This window comes from Danio aesculapii, chromosome 18 (assembly GCF_903798145.1).
Source record: "Danio aesculapii chromosome 18, fDanAes4.1, whole genome shotgun sequence".
Lineage (NCBI taxonomy): Eukaryota > Metazoa > Chordata > Actinopteri > Cypriniformes > Danionidae > Danio > Danio aesculapii.
In genome coordinates this window covers 51951698-51974665 of record NC_079452.1, presented here as the reverse complement: position 1 = coordinate 51974665, position 22968 = coordinate 51951698, and the positions used below count along the sequence as shown (strand labels likewise).

The window sequence follows — 22968 nt, the reverse complement described above, 5'->3', positions numbered from 1 at the left end:
TTACAAATGCTGGGTGCACTCTTAAAAAGACAGCAAAAATGAATACCTCTCATAACATACAGTAGAAGTCAGTAAAAGTTCTATTTCCTTTCAATTAAATCACAGATGAACAAACCAAAGACGAAATGGCTGTCAGCTGAAGCAGCAGGTGCTTTTGTCTGCATCTGTGCATTTGTAGAGGGAGTTAAATGATCAAATCTCCTCACAATGTAAGCAAAACCCTATTAGCACTGGCATTTTGACCTCCAGAAATTAAATTAGTTTTCTAACCAGCTGTGACCATAACCGTGATGCGCAGGGCTATACTAACATACTGTTCTAACAATTTATTGCATATTTACATTCTACGCATTCTTCAATATGAAGGTTTACATTTTTAGTTGCTTTCATTTATTTCAGCTGTACAAAAACATTTGGTTAAGGTGCAGTTACACTAACTACATTTTGAAAGATCTTGCCGGTTAAAATGTCTGTTTTCAATATGTAGCATTTTGTCACAGAGGGTACTTACCAATTAAAGCAGCTTTTTATTGATCAGTGAGATAAACCCATGTGGCCAATATAAAGTTCAAATGACTGGATAAAAAAAAACAGGATAGCAAAATGTTCACATTCAAAAATAAGATATTTTATTTCTATACAACATTTTAATTGTTATATCTTCCAAATATAACTCATTGAATGAAAGGTTGCTTCTCAATATATTATACTTAGAAGATGTATTTTCAATAACCATTTCTTCCATTTAGGGATTAATATTAGTGTACCATTTTGTAATCAGACAGACAGACAGACAGGTAGATAGACAGACAGACAGACAGACAGACAGACAGACAGACAGACAGATAGACAGATAGATAGATAGATAGATAGATAGATAGATAGATAGATAGATAGATAGATAGATAGATAGATAGATAGATAGATAGATAGATAGATAGATAGATAGATAGATAGATAGATAGATAGATAGATAGATAGATAGATAGATAGATAGATAGATAGCATATGAACAATAAATACTACAGTGCCCCATAAAATTAAGAACTGTCAATATAGATTTCATGATTATTAAAAACAAATGAGGTGAGCACGTTATAGATTGCGATAGAAGTGTTAAATACTTTGACAAATATTCTACTTAAAGTTCCAAGAAGAAGTTTACTGTCCAAAGTCTTAAGAAAATGACAAGGATATTTGACATTGGATGCACCGTGAGAGAGCGGGCCAACAGAGTGCACTGTTGTGATTGGCTGCGATTTGTGATTGATTATGTCGCGTCGTGCAGCTGTTGCGGGTTCATTTCGGACAGACAAATGACTTGTCGCTGTAACCTCGTCGCGTCACTCGCACCTTGATTTAGGATTACATGATAGGAAAAAAACGTTAGGTTTCATTTCAAACATTGTGATTCAGTGTTTAAACAATAGAAAGTCCTCAACCGTAGAAAACCAAACGTGTGCGTCTTTGTCAAACAGCAACAAAGAGACCAAGGCGGAGAGAGGATAGCCTACATGTTCAATTTCAAATCCACGCCTTGTGTCTCGGTGTGTACCAGTCACGCAGTTTGCTTAACATTCATCTTTGAGTTTATGCACCTTGCAGGCAAAGTTTCATGGGAACTGCTTGCCTCGCGATCTCTGTAGTAGCGGCAGGAGGAGTGGAAGAGAAGAAAGGACGTACACGTTTGTCTCACCTCTCCACTACTTTGGTGAAGGTGGAAGAAGCGGACGGACGCGATAATAATGCAGACAACTGTTCGTTAACCTGCACGGACAGTTAGAATGGTTCAGCTTTGTCGAGGAGCCGGAGGAGCATTACATGTGTTGCCCTGCGTAAGGAGCCAGTGTGAAAGAGGAGAACACATTTCTATTGCGCTTTATAGTTCAACGCATTTGTAGAATCGCGCATCGGTCAAGTCATGTCTTTTGAATTCCGAATACTGATGTTTGGAATCGGGACAGCGCTGGTTATATTTGTTATCATAGCTGATATATCGGAAGTGGAGGAAGAAATCGCGTAAGTAAATTCGTTTAAGCTACAGTAAACAATAGAGATCAACATGGACTGTCATTTTGTTTTTATGTCCTGTTTCAGTGCACACTTGAAGTCTCTATATGTTTATGTGATGTTTCTGTTTAGGACTCTTGTCCTCTTTACCTTGATTCTCTCTGGAGAGACTTTGCAGAAGCCCAAACAATGGATAGTCCATTTAGGACCAGACGGGCTGCACACGGGCTTGTATGAAAATAACGAATGTATCTGAAATCAGCACAGAGCTTGTGTGTCTTATTTGCCTGATTATTTTCTGTATTTTTATTCTTGTCGGGAATTAATCTTAAACTGGAGCTGCGTTTTCAGTATTGTTGCCCCTTACGAAAATTTGACAATCCATGCTGGTTTTCTTAAAGTAAAAGTGCAATGACCATATTTTTTTTAAACCAGGCATATTTTATTACCATTTGTATAACCACAGTTTTACTCCAAATACCACTGTTAAACTATAGTCTTGTGGTTTAAAACAGAACTCTGATTTTTGGTTTTAATTCATTTTTATAGGGGTCTAGTTTGGTCTAAGCTGTTAAGTATCATTCCAAATTCCAGCTTGACCACCCAAATGAACTAATTTGTTGCTAGTCTGAGACAATGTACCACTTTACGCTAACCTAATAACCACCTTGGACTAGATAATGACTGTCTTGGAACAGATGATAACCATTTGGAACATCTTAAATTGTGTTTTCCAAAAGGATTTGGCATGGTCTTTCATCAAACAGGGTTATACGTTGTCTAAGTCAAAGGAGGAGACAATGTGCTGTCCCGAGGACTATTGTTTGCAAAGCCACAGCCAGTAGGTTCTTCAGTTGGAGGGAAAACCTCAAGGGCTTAGTATAACATCTGTCTGATGTTGTAGATAGTTCTTCCATTCTTAAAAATAAAGCTTCCAAAAAAAAGAGGGTTTTTAAAAGCAGTCCCAGAAGGACAAATTTGGGTTCCCAAAATAATCTTTCACTATAAACAGCCTTTTTGTGCAATGGAAATATTCTGTTGATGTTAATGACCCTCAATGGAGCCATCAATGCCAAAGAAGAACCTTTGTTTTGAAGGCTGTAATAATTTAATGTGGTGCTTTACAGCCGTTAAGCCTTTTGTCCATTTGGGTGAAGTTACCAGCAGAGCAATAACACATTTTGCAACCAGTTTTGCTGAATATTGTTTATGCGTACACAGTCTCTGATTATTTATTCTTGGCTGAGCTCCAAAATGAGTCCTTCAGACTTTTGCTGAGTGTGAAACCTCGTATGAGAGGCATGGGATAAATGCAGCTGACCCTGGTGCTCCGTGAAGGATGGCTGTTGGTCTGTGGTTTTGTTCTACTCTTGAGCGTGTTCTGTTTGCATCATTCACGGCAAGTGAAAAGACGGTCTGATCTGTGGTTTGTGGCAGCTAGGGGGATTACTGTTTGATTTGTGACTTTAAAGCTACAGCCTGGAGACAAAAATGAGCAGTTTGCCTTTTCTCAGCTACAACTGAACCCGGTAGCAGAAATCCTCAGGCTTACATAATTGCAAATCTAGAGACATACACTTTAAAAGCCCTTGAGTGAGTAGAATATTTGTCCTTAGATGGATTAATCAAGGATAATTGTGTGAAAAAACAGCACTCAAACAGAAGTGTTTACTTGCCAAGATGTGCATATAGTGTTAATTTTTTAAACGGATCACACTTAGAGCTGGCACATTTGATGTTTAATGCAAAGTATTTGGCTTGTTTGCTCTGTACTGCGATATTGTGCGTTTCCGCTGCACTGATTACTTTTTATCCATTAACCATGGAAAGGGAATATTTCCCTCCCTCATGTTTGCTAACCCAAAATATCCCAGAGACTAAATGCAATTGTAAAATCCCAATTTGGGAATTTCACACTTCATTTACTAGCTGTCAGAAGGCATTACATGACGCATGTGATCTAATTTTTGCTTAAGTTATTGGCGAGGCTTATAATTTATGGAATTATTTAGCAAATTGCAATATCAAACAAAAGATCTAAGAGGTGTATCTCAGTGCACTTTACAAGAGCTTTGAAGCAACACCACCATTAAATCTGCATTTGAAGCTGCTCCCCAGAATTTTAACAGATCTGTGCTCTGTCTGCTTAATAATGCACGTAGCCATGACTTTGGGGGAGAGATGGAAAACATTGCAGTGAGTTGTAGAAAAAAAAACTGGACTGGTTTGCTCAAGGAGACACTGCCAACCTGTCCTAACTGCTTTGAAGGGGCACCCAACAGGTAGAAACCGTATGAATGGCAGGGTGTCCTTTATCTTTTATCCTTGCTGATAGACGTTGAGTTGATTCCTGCAGGTTTTAAAAGAACAGCCCTTTCAAAAACAAAAATCTGTGGTTAATTTACTTACCTTTTGGGCCATTCCAGGGAAAATAAATTAATACAGCCAATTAGTTTGGTGTGTATTATTATTTTTTTGACTGTCAAGGTCCTGTAAGTTGTAGAATTACATTATGAGAATCACCAAGGACTGTGGTTTCAGCTAATGTTCTGTCTTCTTTAATGTTTTACTGAAGAAAAAAAATCACCTACATCTTGGATGACAATTCACTTAATTCCATAATGAAAATTGTCATTTATTCACTCTACTGGTTTAAAGCCTGTATAATTTTTTTCTTCACTTGAACACCAAAGATATTTTGAAAAAGCCTGGTATTTGTGTAGATGATGGCCACCATTGACTTCTATAGCGGGGAGACATGTTGTGGAATTCAACAGACCAATCATTCTTAAAGCTGAACATCAAATTTTCATTTATAGGTGAACTTACTTAGAAGTTCTTACACAAGATATGACCTCTAATACTTTTATTGTCTCTTTGAGTACTTTAAAGTAAGTTCACAACAACAAGCATATTTTGATGAACTGTATGTTGTCACTTCAGTAAGTTTCATGAAAGTCCTTTGATAATTGTAAGGTAGCAAATCTCCTTTCTTAATTCTTTTGACAGTAATGGTTGTGATACTGTAATTGCAGTAATGAATTCATGAAATGATTAATAAAGCATGCTTGTCATGACCTTGGATTTGTACTATCAAAGCAGTGTGTTTAGAAGGGGCTCACACTGAAGTCCTAAATAAACATTATAATCATAATCATTCAATTTCATAGCTTTTTCTCCAGTCTGTGGTCTAATTGCCGCTACTTCAATTATCTGCTCACTGATGTGAATTCAGAGCATTATTAATGGTCATATTACTGGATAATGATGATGAATATTTTATGCCTTCTGCTCAGGAACATTGAGGATTCACAGAAATTCCACTTAAAAAGTGTCGCCCTTCAGTCCAACAGGTTTGTAATCGGATTTATCATTTGTGATGGTACTCAAAATGTCTACAACTGTTTCTAAGTGTTTGAATTTGGGCTGTAACATCTTAAAATAATCGTCCACTAGATAATGTTAGTTAATGTTTTTGCTAACATGAACTAAGAATGAATAATCTTGAACAGCATTTATAAATAATAGTTTAACATTTACTAATGCATTATGCGAATCCAAAGTTTTGCTTGTTAACATTAGTTAATGATCTAAGTTAACACAAACTAACAATGAACAACTTTATTAACATTAACTAACATTATCAAAGGTGAATAGAGACTGCAGTAAATGTACTGTTCGTTCTTTGTTCATGTTAGCACATACATTAAATGCATGCTCCGTTAGTTAGTGTTTATCTTTTAGACTACATAGTGTGCAAATAAAAAATGCTCCTAAAGAAAATAAACTTGCATATATTAAATTATTATTATTTTTTTTGTCATTTTTTTAAACATGTCTATAATTTTAATTAATGCATTTATTTCTTGGGTTTTAATAAATATTATATTCGTTTTTATTCAAAAAAAAAAAAGGCCAATAATAAATATTTTCTTTTTACCTGAAGGTAGCCAAAATAAACACAGTTAAAGGCTAAATTATTAATCCTATTGTGAAATTAGTTCTTTAAAAAATCTGAAGGATTTTTGGCTTAATTGGGTTAATTAGGCATGTTAGTTTAATTGGGCAACAATTGGACAATTCTTTGTTCTATAGAGGAAAAAAATTAATTAGAGGGCTAATAATATTGGCCTTGTAAAAAAATATATTTTTGAAAATGTAACTTCCCCAGAATGTTTTTTCAGAACATTTCCAGATTTGTATTCAGGCCTACATCTCTAACAGTAATGTGTTGTACAGTAAGTGCATATAAACACACTGGTATTTCTTTCTTTTCTTCAGAAGTTCAGATCTGAATGCTGCCCCTACTTCTCTAGTCGCATATAGAAAGAGCAAAGTCTCCTCTCTAACTTCACTGCCTGACATAAAGCGCAAAACCAGCAATTCATCCTCATCTGAATGGACTTTCAACAGAACCTTGTCTAACCTCATCAGGTATGGCTTGAATTTATTCAAATGCACAGTATGACATTTCTGAAGAATTTAAAACACATCTCCCTGTTTATGCTCGAGGTTTTTTCTTTGTGTGTGTTATGATTTTTCTTTTCTCCTTTAGGAAAAACATTTTGAAATTCCTGGATGCTGAGAGGGACATCTCAATTCTGAAGAGCACCTTTAAACCTGGTGATGTAATTCATTATATATTTGACCGTCAGAGCACCACAAACATCTCAGAGAATCTGTACCACCTTTTGCCAACTGTGTCGCCCATGAAGAATCAGCATTACAGACAGTGCGCTATCGTAGGGAACTCTGGGATACTACTGAACAGCAGCTGCGGCAGAGAGATTGACTCACACGACTTTGTGATTAGGTAAACATCTCTTGTTTTCTGTCATTTTATTAACTTGTTTGTGCTTTGTTTACCGTTTGTACTGGTGTGATGCGTCTTTAACTGGTCCCTAACTCAATCACACCAGTGTGATTAGAACATTTAGTGCAATCTCGTAATCAGCTGCTAAATTAAAATCTGCTTTCCCATAATAGCTGGCACTGAGCCAGAGAAAATACACAGTGCTGGTCATAAATCGCAATTCATCAGCATTTACAAACAAGTAACAGTTATTTTAAGTTTTAAACATTTAAATGCACATATGTGCTACACAAAACATACATTTGTTTGGTTTGCAAAATGCATGCCTATGGAAATGGTGACAATACTTATTTTTAAACAATCAGATGATGTGCTTTATTCACATCAGATACACACTGATTAGGTCACATGTACTCTGTTCTTTCTCCAGTTAAATAGAAACTTACTTTCATGTATTTTGTGAGATGTCCATATATTAAATTTGAAATCAAGCAGCTCTCCACTATATGGTCGTGCCCGTCACCCATTATAGATCAAATAATGTTATTAAGCTGTTTTTTACACATTTGAAAATCAGAATATCAGATATTTTGTATTATAATTATTATTACGTTCGTTGATCTTTGCAAAAACTGGAAAAAGCAAACCAATATGCATAAATAATTGGGGCTGTGGTATGTTATGCTAAAAATTTGGCATGTTGTCATGAAACCTTTAATGCCATGCATTCTAAATAATAGTCAAATATTAAAAAACAACAAGCTAAAAACTAAACAAAAACAACCTGCTGATAGGGGGTCTGTGGGAGTATTTAAAACGTGCATGTGAAAGTGTTAATATAGCCTCTACCGGTATGTGCACATTCTGAATCAAATGTCCAAAAAAAATCATTAAACACTGCATTTACATGCATATTCTTAATAAGATGACAATGCATTTTGCATTTATTGGAGTAAGGTCAAAAATGGCTTTAGAATAAACTGATTTAATTTTAGTCATCATCATGTTACATGCTTGCTGTTGGTTTCTTAAGTGTGCATGTGTAATGTGTGACAGGAGGAACACTTCTTTTACTGTGGCTTTAAGTGCATCCAGAAAGAGCAAACATTTTACAGTAAGAGAGGAGAAAATATAAAGCAGCCACAGATGGTTTTTTGACCCAAAGAATTGTGAAAATGTGTTCTCTTCCCAAACAGCAGCAGTAAAAGTAGCACAGCCAAGACTTGAGAGGGTAATAAATGACGCAAGTTTCCTGCTTTTTCTGAAATACTCTTATTTATTTACTATTTAATGAGTATGACAACTGTTGTAACAAATGAAATGCTAATTAATGTATTTAAACCAATCTTGGTTTACTTGCATTGGTGGGTTATTATCAGCATATTCGTGTGCATGTAGACCATGGCTCTCATTCACATTTGACAAAGTTGTGCTTGAAATCTGCATAAATACATTTGCATTTGAATGAATTTTTACAACAGTTTATAACAATTATAGTTTTGAACAAAAATGTATTAAGAAAAAGTGTAGGTAGAACAGATGATATAAATATATATTATTACGTGTTAAGTAAATGTGTTTTTTGTAGCATTTTATAAAGCATATCAAATTAAAGTATTGTTTCAGTAAGCTTCTGGCGAAATAAACCATCAAATTATGAGTGAAATGAAGTTCTGTTGTCATTCAGTGTAAAAATTAAACAACCTAACTTTGTCTTATGAAGTGAAATGATCAATTTGCGAAACATTTACAACATAGCGTTAAATCCTCAATATCAGCAAACAGTGTAATTTGCGACAGTTTCGATCATAAGCTTTCTGTTGCAAGTTATTTGTGAAAGTATTTTAGTAACCAATTATGGTGCTAACTTTGGAAGTCTCTTTCTGCCTCATGATGAAAAATAGAAAATGTAACTGCGACTTTGTCAATACTTTAATTCAGACAAACTGCTCTTTAATCACTGTAACTTTTATTACGTTAAACTTGAGTTAAACAGTTGCCTTTTTGTTGTTTTTGCAGTAAAACTGATTTTTCTCCATGTAAAACAGCCAGCAAAATCATCAAAAATAGCATGTTTGCAAGATCTTTGCAGTGCTGTTGCCAGTTTATGAAAATTATTTGCAATCTTTTTTCCTCTTAATAGTTCATGCTGTTTGTATCATTGCAACCCGTTATTCACATTCTCTACATTCACTATAAAGAAATGCTGGCTGTATTTCAAGCAGCTTGCGATCCCTATGCGACACAATGCACTTTTGAAATGCCTGTCAGTACTTCTTCCAAGCTTGACTCACAATGTCTAAAGGCTTTCAGAACTGAAGGGCGATACATACTGCAATTAGGGACCAGCTGAGCAAATATGACATTTGTATAAGTCATTCTAAGCCATAGCCCTGGAAACGTAATTAGGCTGTCTTCTGAAAGTGACTAAAGTTCACTTGCCTGTAAAATGTTCAGCCTACAGCCGAAAGCTGCTTGCTTTATAAAAAACCTCTACAGCAGTGCGCTTCATCTGATACTTAGAGTAACTTAATACTGAGAGATGCTCAATCCTAAATGAGTACTCATCAGCCCATCTGCGCTTTAAGGACTTTAGACCCGCCAAGAGGTAAAACACATTCATAGCTGTTTGTAAACGTGCATGGTACACTGCGAGTTCAAACATTGAAATTAACTAAATGAAATGTGTTAATTTAACTCAATTTTCAAAGGTTTTCATGAGTTTTATTCAATTTAAACTAAGTAAAAGCATATTTCTGGCTTTGTGTAATACTAAAATGAGAAATATTTACATAAAGACATATGTAATTTTAAGCTTTAAGAGGTTTCTGAAATGTGTAGGGTTACTATTGTGATGAAGTGGAGAATCTATGGTTTGGTTGAGGGGAAAAAAGACACTACACTTTATGATCTACTACTATAGTCATGCAGGTGTATAGAAAATATTTCTTGACAGTGTTTTAGTTCACCCAGAAATGACAATTCTGTTATTAAAGGTGCTGTATGTAAGTTTGACAACCAGTAGTTGAAATGGGTATTGCATTCCTGGATCAAAACAAAGTGCAGGTTGCCAGATTGACCAATCTGTGAGTGCGAGTCTCGAGCCTAAAGGCTAATTTAAGTCGTGTTCTAAATAAAAGCAACGGCATGCGATATAAGGAATATTTTCCACATTAAAAGGAGTTTTTGTCCTAACCAACACCTCGAATTGATATATTAGAAATGGCATCTATTTCTCACAGGTGAACAACATAAAACTGACAATGATCACCTCAGGTACACCTCATGTGCTTTATTCAGTGTTAAATGCTAATAATGTGAGTTTTAATGCCATTTTACCTGATATTTATTGCCATACTACTGAAAACAGCAGCAGATAGTTCACCTCAGATCTTGAAAATAAAATAATTTTAAAGAGGTTTAAAATGTATTTATTAGATTATAAAGCTTACCATTTTGTAAGTGAGTGTACTATTCTGTGCTTCTGAATGGCTGTATTTAAATTTCTGTCGTGTTTCATCTCTTGCAAACAGCCAAATTGCTTATCATCACTGCAAATCTCGTTACATAGTGTGTTGTTGGGATACGCGGTTACAATGTAACCTGCTTGCCTAATGTTTACATTTTGTAATATTTATGTTATTTGCTAATTAATTATCTATTGTGGAACTCTGAGTCTGCATCTCATTTCAGAGTCTGTTACTGTCCACCGGTGGTCGCATTTCGGTGACGGACGCATATTTTGAGAACCTTCCTGACTGAATGAATGAAATGCGCTGTTTTCTAGAAAGGCAACCCAGGCTGCCAAAATATAATTGTCTAAAGTGGCGTTGGGTGGGTTAAAAGAACCAAAACAAAAACAGCTTTCCGACACGTAACTCCCATTTTCAAAGCAGAATATCTGACTTCAGCATTGTTTTTCAGATAAATAACAGTGTTCACTTAACATGTTTCTTAAATATCTGCAAACATATTATGGTATTTTTATGCTAAAGAAGAGTCAAAAACTTACATAAAGCACCTTTAATTACTCACCCACGTCATTACAATACCCCTGAACCCTTTGTTCGTCTTTGGAAAACAAATTAAGGTATTTTAGGTGAAATCTGAGAGCTCCCTTAGATAGCAAGTTTGCAGACTCGTTTAGTCCAGAAAGGCACCAAAAAAAGAGAGAACTTAAAGTTTTAGACACAAAAGGCATTAGAGCCGACCTGGTAATATGGTGGAGTATGATGATGGGTTAACATCATAGGTGAGTGTTGTTTTCTGGGTCAACTCAGCATCACAGCTGATGATAACTCGCAAATAATCATTTTACAACCCTAGATGTAACTTTGTGAAGACAGTGGCATAGTATAGTAACATAATAAATCCATATCAAAGCATCACGAAAACAAAACCTCATCATGTGCATTTGTAAATTTCACTCTGACAGTTTTAAGTAATGTCTTTCTGCCATAGTTCAGGGACATTTAAAACATCACATGTTAAGTAATGAATGAAGTTAAATTCTGTGTGGTTGGCATGGCTGTTTGGCCAGGCAAGGACAAGACTGTGTGGGAGTGTGACCGTGACAGCTAAGCCTCGGTAGGCGGCATGGTGCCAATGTTGAAAGGTTTTTTCAGGTATTGTGGCAAGATGATAATGCCAGCACCCTCATCAGTGTTTGCTTTAAAGTCACCTCTGTGTGTTTTATGGATTTCTTTTTTTTTTGCCTCAAATGATGGGATGAGCTTTAAAAAGCTGCTTGCTTAGTCCGCCAGAGTATTGTGCATGTCTGAAGTTAATGCAGGCTGTTATTAATGCTGTTTTATATACCAAGATAAATTGCTTGTTTTTTTTTATACAACCTCAGTCTGTAGTGAAGGTCACCTGCTCATACTGGTGTTTTTGCTCTTTAGATGTCACATTTGACAAAACTTGTTACTTTTTAATGCTCAAATCAGCTGGCCAGGGAGCATCAGATTTGATCATTCACATGATCCCCAGGAATCCCGTTGCTAAATTTAAATGACAGCTATAATGTATTTTTAATTGTGAAGACTCCATTTCTTTTGTGAAAAAAATGCGTTATAAATATCTACATCAGCAGGATGATAAAGATAAAACTAGGGTGGACATTTCAGCAAGACAGTGATCCAAAACACATCCTGCTAATGTAGATGTTGGACTGAAGCAGATAATGTTCATTTACAATGAGGAAGTGTAGAGAGTTGCTAAATAACTGCTGAGAGATTTCAGCTGCTGTCTGGGCTTTCACTGCCTTTTTACACCTCCCTTCATGTGTTCAATACTTTTTTCCTGTGTCATTTCATTTTATTACACATAACTTTGTACACTAATTAGATTTGCTTTCTTTTCATATATGTATTTTTTTGGTTTTACATCAAGATCAGGTGGTCATTAATGAAGATTGTATATGACTTTTTTCAGTGTTGTTGCTATCTGTATGTTGGTGTTGTGGTTTTGTACAATGACTGGTTGTTAAAAACTGATTTGATTGTATGTTATTGTATATTTAGTATAGGTTCTGCCATGAATATAGCCAATGCTGCAGAGATGGCATTATAACATAAATAAACATCTGGTGAAATTAAGTCAACAGCACCAAAGGCAACAGAAAAATGGTGACGTGTTATACTTATTTGCCCCACTGTAAATAGAATCATGTGACACTTAAAACTGGAGTAATGGTGATAAATTAAGCTTTGAATCACAGGATTAAATTAAATTTGAAACTACATTCAATATGAACTTTAAAATTGTTATATTTCACAATTCAACTGTTTTTACTGTAATTTCATCTAAATAAATGCTGCCTTGGTGAGCAGAATTAGCTTATTTTAAAACATTAACAAACCTTTCCGTTTCTAAACGTTTGACTGGTAGCGTACATATAATTTACAACGCGCACTCCTGCCACTCTCACAGCTCAACTCAAGCTACTTTACCAAATGTAACAAAGTTTGTAAAATCATTATTATTATTATTATTATTACATATGCAGCATATTGAATCAGGTGTTGATGCCACCATCAGTAGACCTTTGTGGCATTGATGCCACTGCTTTCAATTATGTGACCCTGGAACACAAAAGTCTTTAAGTTGCTTGGAGACATTTTTGGCATTGTATGGGTCAACATTAATGATTTCTGGAATATTATGTAAAGCTCATTGTCCGTTAATGTCCTTCTGTAAATAGTACACTACAATGCGCTGTATAAATTCAGGCGCTGTATAAATCCTCCATTTCAAAAACTTGACACTTACAACTGCTTTTGTGGTCCAGGGTCGCTTATTAGTCTAAAGCCCTGCTAATGATTATGTGTGTGTTTGGTCCAAGGTGTAACTTGGCTCCAGTGGAGGAGTATGCTGCTGACGTGGGCCTGCGCACCAGCCTGGTGACTATGAACCCTTCAGTGGTGCAGCGTGCCTTTCAGGACCTGAATAGCGAGGAGTGGGTGCATCGTTTCGTCCAGCGGCTGCAGAGCCTCAGTGGCAGTGTGCTGTGGATTCCTGCCTTCATGGCTAAAGGAGGAGAGGAGCGAGTGGAGTGGGCCATCCGTCTCATTCTCCTGCATACGGTGAACGTCCGCACCGCCTTCCCCTCCCTGCGTCTACTCCATGCTGTCAGAGGGTACGTGCCCGTGCATTTAAGAATACTCAATACCCATGTCCTCGCTCAAGCAGGTGAAGCTAGCCTCTCGCTATTTATAGTTCAGGCATCAATGCGTTGACGTCCTGGCCCACAGCATGGAGCTGTTCTTGTAAATGGATCGAGGTGCACACTGGCATCTATACATGGGTAGTTGACAAATAGGCCGTGAAAAATGCTTTTTTTAACACCATTTTTTAAGAAAGAATAGATGCATTTACGTAGTCCGATGTTTGAAAAATATATAAGGGATCACTAATTTTGTTTTTTTAACCGTACCTTAGGGTGTGTACACTAGCACTTTTGGTTCACACCCAGGTTTGTTTGATGTCAGAGCTCAGTACGTTTAGCTAGTGTGAATGATGTCTTCTGAACACTGGTGCACACCCAGAACCTTACCTAACTGTATAAGCGGGTCCAAACTGAGCTTTTTTTTATATATATATTTATTTTTTCTTTTATTAAGTGGATAGGACATTGTTTCAGACAGGAAGTGAAGTGGGAGAGAAAGAGGGAGTAGGGACGGGAAATGTCCTTGAGCCGGGATTTGAACTCTAGAAGCCCTGAATTGCTACTGCACCGTATGTCAGCGTGCTAACCACTAGGCTATTGCGCTGACTTACAATTTACTTCGATTGTGAATAACTGAAGTGAACCGCCAACTGTACAACAAACTTTAGTTTTCATAATGTTAATTTATGCGTGTATGTCTGTGTATCACCTCCCTTGGCAACAAGCGGGACTGACCCAGTGCAAACAGTGATAATATCTGCTTTTCTCCACCAAAAACAACTTCTGCAGACATCGCTTGGTGTTCTGAAAATTTTTCCTTTTTTTATGGCAGATAGATGCATGTGGCTCTCTATATTTTGATTTTGGTGACTAAAGCAAAAGATTCAGTAAAAGCAGAATGACCGTGATATGCGTACGTCTCCATTTTGCCAATTTGCTTTCATAACTGTCACCTAGAAACAGCTGTTTACAAAACAGCAGCTTGATGATGCAAGCATACTGGGATTCAGATAGAAAAAGGACAGTGTGAACCCAAACCAGCCGAGAAGGTGGCAAGGGGAGACCATCAAACCTGGGTTCGGTCCAGGCATTTTACATCTTATAGTGTGATGGCAAAAATCATGAAAAACAGCATAAAGGTGCAGCAGGTGATTATCTTCAGAAACATTTTTTGTTGTGCTTGTTGAAAGCACAACATTCCCATAGTACTGATTAAAGTAAATAATCTAAATGTATTAAGTTCTGGGTAAGGCATAAAACTAAATATAATTTTTCAAATTAAATTTGTCAGGCCGACAGTTCCCATAATGTGTCAACAAATGTAGATTTGTACATCTGCACACCTCATTCACGCAGATCTGCTTTTTGCTGTGTGCCCGTGAATGTGACTGCTGTGAAAACAAATGCTGAAACAACTTTTTAAAATCCTGAATCAATATTCAAGGATGACACCATGGCTGAATGTTTCTTTTAGACAGTTAATGTTATGTTTTATAACTTTTTTTTAGTCACTCAAAGTTGATGTACATTTTTTCATTTTATGAATGGGTTAACTTATTTGCACTTAAGTGTTATTCAGCCACTGAAATCTTCCAGCGAAAGATTAATGTGACTATTTTCAATTTCATAAAGTACCTTTTACAACAACAATAATGTAGATTTTTATTTATTTTAACAAAAAAAAAAAAAGTAATTGGCGCTGATCCGCCTAGCCTGCTTTACCAAGCTGAAGTTGATTTAATATTTACATCACATTGGTTCATTTCTGAACAATAACAACCTGTGACGCTCCCTATATTGTTTAACATGCTACTTTGAATATTCGCTCTGAAATAGCATGCAAGTATGGCTTAGTAATAAGTGTAATTCCTGCACGCCGCCGGCCAACCACTAAGCATACAGTAGTTGCTTTAGGACAAAGCGCGTGAGAGAATGAGACCAGCGATCCTTGCATGCATGAAATATTGCACATTATGACAAGTTTTGCTTGCTAACTACAGAACTGAAAACGTGCTAGATAGAATACAGTTTTCCATTCTGAATTGTAGTATTATAAAGTACTATAAAGTTTTCTAACTGTGAATGACATGATCTAGTGGGTTGTTTTCTGTCATCTTTAATGTGCGCGTTTGTGATTTCAGGAGGTGTGGCTTTGGACGGCAGGGGAGAGGGACTGTGTTTTTAATGATATTATACTAACGTATAGCATTTTGACAGATCACCTACTGCACCTTTAATAAGGCGTGGTAACTATTTATCTACATTGTTGTACACTTTATATAGTGCAGTATATTTTATATCCAATTATGAATAATATTTTTTGAATACGGATGTTGCACAGAAGGTCAGCAAAACTTAGTGGTTCAAAAAAGTAAAATGTGAAAAATTTAGACAATGTAAATCATTTGTAGCAAAATACTTTCACAGGGGGATTTAGTCACATGATCTTGAATGGGGTCTTTCAACTAATTAAAGTTTTCAGTGGAATTGCCTGATTTAAAAATAGAATATAGTATCACACCAGAGGAAATGATTGTCATTTACTAAAAATAGCCACTTGCAAAATTTGGTATTAATTTAATGATAATACAATTTTCTTTTTAATATATATGAATTTTTTATATTTATATTAATAATAATTTATTTAACTTATTTTTGAGACAGTCACACCATAGGACAGTTTTGAGATTTGATTAAAACAAGTAATTTTATAATAAGAGATCCATGGAGGACAATACAATGTTTAACCATTTACTGCATTTTAAATAGTCAATACTATTTATATTTATTCTTGTCATGTGTGACAGTGGAAATGCAACATCACGTCAACAACCCATATCTGTATTCATAAAGAAGGCTTTTGTCGGATTGTTAGCAGAATAGAAGACCCTCCGGGCTAAATTGCTTTCGGGTGTCTTTAAATAGCACAACCTTTTGGCTCTTCTATTGACCTCTGCATATTTCAAGACGGCCATTCAGGCCTCCCTCTGAGCTGAGTGTCTGGAGCCATCATTCATACAATGCACCAGCACGAGAATGGTTTTTCTTGGATCCGTCTGAGTAATATGAGCTGCCGAGATCAGATTAGAGGTCAAGTAAGAGAGGAGGTTTAGTGGATGATGGTGTACTGAAGAGAAAATGCTATTACAGTTTGGTGGAGTTGTTGATGAAGGATGATAAAAAAAAAACTAGCACATGTTTTAGAGTAGTACATTCAAAAAATAAATCATGTCTGTCTTAATGGTTTATTTATTCTACATTCAGTATATTTATGCCATTTTTAGCGGCTGCCTAAAGCTTTTTCAATTTGCATAGGTAAATGAATCTTCAGTTACATAGCAGAAGGAATTATAGCTCACCCAAGTTGTCGATGAAATTATCATAATCATGAAATTTATTCTGGCAATTATGATTGTAAAACTGTCTCCTCATCACATTATTAACGGTGTATGAGACTTTATACGTATAGTTCACACCTTTTAATTTACTCGCACTTCACTAGTCACAACCCTGTTTAAGTTTTTTTCTTCTATTGAACACAGGAGAACATTTCAAAGTATTGGAAACATTTAGCCATTGACTTCCATAGTATTCCATTTTCCTAGTATGTATGTGTATATATATATATATATATATATATATATATATATATATTTATTTATTTATTTATTTATTTATTTATTTATTTATTTATTTATTTATTTATTTATTTATTATTATTTTTTTTTTTAAGGTGAACTAATCCTATAAGAAGAATATTTGCAGCCCAGGCTCATTGGAAATGTGTACCTCAGCCTACATTTGTGCAAAGCTTAAAATACGTTGTTCCAGATACATTTCAGGGCGCTGTTTACATTTTTTTTGCTTGTCTGAAATGTTACTTGGTATACAATTTGTTGTACATTTCAGATTCATGTCCTTCTTGGACATGTCCACGAGAAAGTGGAGTTTGTCATACAGATTACCTAGCGAAACATAGACCTAAACTCAACCAACTGTGATTTCAAAAGCAAGCATAAGAGAAAAGCACTGCAACCATGTAAGCTCACCTTTATTTTACAGTGCTTTTATCTCTTTTGTGGAATCGTTCTTCATGGGACTCCAGCCTGAGTGCTCTGCATCACAAGAACAACTGTAAAAAAAAAAAGTGAGCTACCAAGTAAACTGACCTGCTGTGCAAAGAACTGCATGGAAATAAAATATTAATTAGCAAATTATTTGCCCCTGTTTTTGCAGTTTCACAAAAATCTAGGCTGAAGCATGCATTTCCAATGAGTCTGTATTGAATATTTGGCACAACATGAGCCAGTAAATATGGAGCAGTTTTCAAGCTTTTTACAAGTCAATTCTTGCATGACATTTGTTTATGCTTACATTTCAGATTTACTCTGTGCAAGTATCAATGGTTGTCTAAAAGAAATTGCTATTAGATCAAATAACCAAAATCAGATAATCAGATTTTAGAAAGCAATTTTTTTTCAAAGCTGTAGTTATTTGATGTAAATACAGTATTATTGTCAAATCTTTTTGCAATTTAAAACAACTGTTTTCAGTTTTAATATATTATGTATTTTAAATTGTGTGGCAGCTAAACTGAACTTCGAGAACCATTTATCTCAGTGAGAGCAAAACGCCCTCGGGTGCTTTAGGTACTTTTGGTGGGAACCTGAGAGATTTGGTCCACCTATAAAACTCTTGGAAAAAAAAAAAAAAAAAACTTTTGAGTCATTTATTGATTGATATACAGATTAATGCTGTTTTAATATATGTATTTTTAAGATTCCAATTGAGATTATTATCTAAAGCTTACTCTGCTAGAACACTAAGTTTATCTCAACATTGACTTCCATCTAGATCTCTGAACCATCAAAAATCTAAGGCATTACTTTTCTTCTGTTGTTCTAAAAGTGTGGAATAGTCCCTATCCTGAAGATTAATCTTCACGGAGATACAAATTAAAAGCCTACATTTCTCTTGGACTTACAACAGTCTGTTGACATTTAAAGGGACAGTTCACCCCAAAATCAATATGCTGTCATAATTTATTCACCCTCCATTACCTGTTTTAGCTTTTTTCCTTTGTTGAACACCAAAGAAGATATGAAGAATGTTGGATATTTGTTGACTTCTATAGTATTTCTCCTCCTACTTTAGATCTCAGCACTAACCCAGAAAATATATCACTTTTATGAACATTTTTAATAGTTTAAAGGTTAAAAGTTGTTGGAGGAAAGATCAGTGTCCCATAATGCAATTCAAAAGCATAAATAAATGTGGAAAAATAAAAACATGAATCACAAAATACAAAAAACTGCTAATTTAAGGATATTTTTGTGTGCTGTTGTTTTTGAGCTATATTTAAGATTTGTAAAGTGTTTTAAACAATGATACTAATAACAAGTGTTTAAGCATGAAATAATTTTTAAAACTCAACTTTCCCATCATACATTACATTTTAAAATACTGAAAGGTAAATTGTTTTTCAGAATATTACTGTTCTACTACAATTTTCAAGGAATAAATACAGTCCTTTGTAAGCATAAGTCTTCTCTTAAAAAATAAATACAGATTTTACTGACCCAAAGTTTTTATTTAACAGTGAATGAGAATAAAGAACTTCACACTCAACCTCAGTGAACAAAGTCTATAGAGGCAGCTTTAAGATAGGGATGTGGGATGCTCTTTGTTATCTGAAACTCCTTTCCTCCAGAGCTTTTTACATGAGCCATCCTGAATGAATGACACCTTACAGAGGCACAGAGAGAGGTCTATTGTGAGGGTTATTGAGAGACGAGTGGACTGGAGAGGGTTCAGTGCATCCTAATGGACATTGTTCAATTGTCTGATCTCCTCCTTTTTAAACGTGGAAGAGTTGCACAGCTGTCAGGGCTGGATGTGGGCGAGTTTTGCATGAGAATATTTTAAAAAGGGGGATTTAGCATAAGAAGCTGAGCCTTTTTTTTTTTTTTTTTTTTGAGTTCCTTTTTTAGTAACCTTAGCTGTTAACACACTTGGGATTTTATAATCCTTTTTACATTTTGACTGGCACTATGTGCTACCGTTTAAAAAGTTTGAGGTAAGTTATTGATTTATTTTTTTAAATAAACTAATTTAATAGTGACAGTTAAAATGATTCTAGTTTTAAAGTGAATACAGCAAATGTAGAACAACAGGTTATATACAAATACTAAATATATACTTTTCAGCATCATCCTGAAATAACTGACTTTTGTGTCATCCACCTATTTTTAAAAAACGGTTGATGGAAACGCCAAAATGCTCATAAATTTAGAAAATGCGCATAAAAAGCATATGCGCAAAAATAAATAGGATAAACGTTTTATTCAATAAAAAAAAGATGCGCATATGCTACGATGGAAACACTTTTACCAAACAAATTCTAGTATGCGCATTAAATAATGGTCATGTGATTTTTGTTATAAGAGATCATGTGATTCTAAAAATGTGTGTGAATGGACAAACCAGCAGGCTGAGCACTGTAAAACATTTGAAATGTTGTTTTGGCCATTCTAAAACGCCTTAACCATTTCAGTATTGGTGTTGTTATATTATTAAAGACCTCCAGAATCAAGAGCATCTGTGCTCTGCGTCTCACGCCTTCAAATGCCACCGTGCATTCACTGTGTGTCAAGATTGCCTTCTGAGGTGCAAGTCATTTATTAAATATAGAAAATATTGACTCAGCTTCTCCTACTGCAGTAAATTCCATTTTTACTGTTGATATTTGGCGCCAGTTAATCAGAAAGTGGCGATTTTGTTCACTTTGACTCATTGGATGGAAGCAATACTTTATTCGCATGGCTTCTATGCGATAATCGATTTTTGCACCTAAACTTAATTTGCATTTTTGGATGGAAACATAGCTACTGATGATGCTTAAATTTGTATCACATGTATAAATGACATTTTCAAGAGTTCACACTTAGATATTTCTTGACACTTATTAGCAGGTTTGGCATGCCGTCCCAGGAGAGAACCCTGAGCTCGGAGATAATTGAGCCCAGGGCTCCCGCCAGGTCTTTTAGCATGTAAGGGGGTCCGAGATCAGGTAAGTCTTGAGAGCTCCCCCAAGTAAAGAAGGAAAAGGAGATAAAGAGATAAAGATAAAGCAGTAGGGTGAAATTGGTCTATTTATAGTAGGCTTAGATCAGTTTGTTTGGATTATTACTGATTATGGATGAGAGACAAGCCGTGATCAATCATATCACGTGCTTCTCTCGAAATTAGTTCAAAAATGGAAAGTTGTTGCTTTATATTGTAATATTTCATAATTTTACTACTCTAATGTTTTTTTTTACCATATAAAGGCAGCCTCATTGAACAAAAGAGCTGAAATGGGTCACTTAATTTTGATGGTGCGTTTGTTGAATTTAAGTTGCATTGCATCTACATGCAAACTAGTTCTCATTAGTTTATAAGTAGACTGTTAGGTCGGGGTTAGGGTTAGTGTAAGTTGACATGTACTTGCAAAGTTTCTTTGTCAGTTAAATGTCTGTTGAAGGAGCAGCATCAACAGATATTAAGCAGACAGGCTACTAATACTCAAATGGACCAGCAAAATAAAGTGTGACCCTGAAATATTACTGACTTCAACTTTGTCTGACTTTGAACAAAGGTCACACAACCCTTTTTGTTTTCTGAATAATATATTGCAAAAACACATGTAGATTAAAAAAAAATCCACTTGTGTATAATAAATGATGCTGAATGTATAGTTAATTCTAATAAAGTTTATCTATTTTATGTATTTATTCTTATTTTATTATTCTTTTTTTGTTGTTCACAGTTACTGGCTGACCAACCATGTCCAGATCAAACGTCCCACCACCGGACTCCTGATGTACACCATGGCTACTCGTTTTTGTGATGAGATCCACCTGTATGGCTTTTGGCCCTTCGCTCACGACCCTGAAGGCAAACCGGTCAAGTATCACTACTATGATGCACTAACTTACCACTACACATCTAGTGCCAGTCCACACACAATGCCTCTGGAGTTCAGGACCTTAAGTGCTCTTCACAGACAGGGGGCGCTGCGGCTGCACACGGGACCATGCAAACCTCCTACATGAGTTCTTTTAACACTGGACCTTAAACGCACACAGAGAAGGAAATGCTGTGAAAATGTCTGGACAACCTGAATATTTCAGGTAAATCTCTGACCATATGTGAGAACACAATATATGAAGAGGGGATTTTTTTTTTTCATTCCAAAGTATTCAATTTTAAGAAGGTTTTTAATCCCCAATGCTGTTTGATAAGAAGCCCCTTTCTGGTGTTTTAGATTTTTTCATATCATGTTTTTTTCATTACGTCATATATGTCATGATTCATTAAGTGTCTTAGTTTATTAAATGCCAAATATGGCCACAAGATGGAAGCAAATCTGAGAGGAGATAATACAGGATTTCTGCAGGTTTCATAAAAAACTTTAAGACTCATTCAGAAACATGGTGAACGTCTTTTTCATTTTTTTCATTTTGAAGACCTAAATCACAAATATAGATTTTTATTTACTTATTTTTTATTGTCATAATACACCAGTATGTATTATGTTACTGTAAACTTGATTGTCCCTTTTGGGGGCGATTTGTTTTGCAGCATACTAGATTTACAGCACATCTATCACACCACACACTTAAGACAAACATTAAACAACATTAGTGGTACTAAAAACAACCACTACCTCTTCCCATTAAAAATCAGCAAACCAATCGCACAAGGAACAAATGAAAAATTTAATCTGTTGTTCCTTACCATAGGGACCCTATACGGAGATCCTGAGGGAAGTACTTGAGAAATGAATCAAAAAGAGGATGGGATTTATCAGATGTAATCTAATGGGCTTTCATGCAAATAGGATAACCCTGGCACCTTTACCCCTAATACTTTGCTGCAGGTATTTAAAATCGTAGACAGCAAGTTCTTCTGTTTTACTTTTAAGGTGGCAAACCAACAAATCAATGAAAAGGTTCAAATGTATTCCATATAGGCCTTATAAAATGCCACCATCATAGTCCTATCAACATTAAACTTCGATAATTTCTTAGACAAAGTGTTTGTTGGCCTGTGCTACATAATCTTTCTGTGTTTTCATTCAAATTTAATTTATTATCAATAATAGACCCTTTTCACACTTCAGGGTTTCTCAGTAGCGGAAGTCGTCATAGTTGGGAAAACTTAGAGTGCAGTGAATAGGAGAATACAACAAATAGTTTTTTTTACAATTCTATTTGTTTAAATGATAAAAGAAAAATGCCACGATGATGTTATAAAGACATTCAGACAAAAAAAAAAAATTGTGGGACTGATGGGGGCAGCCAGAGGAGAGAATAACGTCAAATTTGCTGTCCTGTCCCGTATATGCTGCATTAAAAACCCAGTCGCATAAGCAGTAATTAGTTTTTTGTCATTTGAAGCAAAGATGATATACTACATACAGAAATGCATATAAATG

The 22968-nt window shown here is 35.4% G+C and overlaps 1 protein-coding gene across 1 annotated transcript; it reads left to right on the top strand.

The window, feature by feature from the left end:
• The first annotated feature begins 1567 nt into the window (after positions 1–1567).
• st8sia2 (ST8 alpha-N-acetyl-neuraminide alpha-2,8-sialyltransferase 2) lies at positions 1568–21690 on the top strand. The gene is made up of 6 exons (XM_056478613.1): positions 1568–2019; positions 5307–5363; positions 6292–6444; positions 6566–6823; positions 13167–13460; positions 21298–21690. The coding sequence occupies exons 1-6, from the start codon at positions 1922–1924 to the stop codon at positions 21581–21583; spliced, it is 1146 nt and encodes a 381-aa protein (XP_056334588.1). The 5' UTR covers positions 1568–1921; the 3' UTR covers positions 21584–21690.
• The last annotated feature ends 1278 nt before the right edge of the window (positions 21691–22968 follow it).

What these genes read in the sequence shown, in the direction of transcription:
- st8sia2 (XM_056478613.1), top strand. Translation starts at nt 1,922, where the DNA reads ATGTCTTTTGAATTCCGAATACTGATGTTTGGAATCGGGACAGCGCTG. An exon ending in GTCGCCCTTCAGTCCAACAG is followed by an intron (nt 5,364 to 6,291) that starts GTTTGTAATCGG and finishes TCTTTTCTTCAG; the next exon opens with AAGTTCAGATCTGAATGCTG. An exon ending in CTACTCCATGCTGTCAGAGG is followed by an intron (nt 13,461 to 21,297) that starts GTACGTGCCCGT and finishes TGTTGTTCACAG; the next exon opens with TTACTGGCTGACCAACCATG.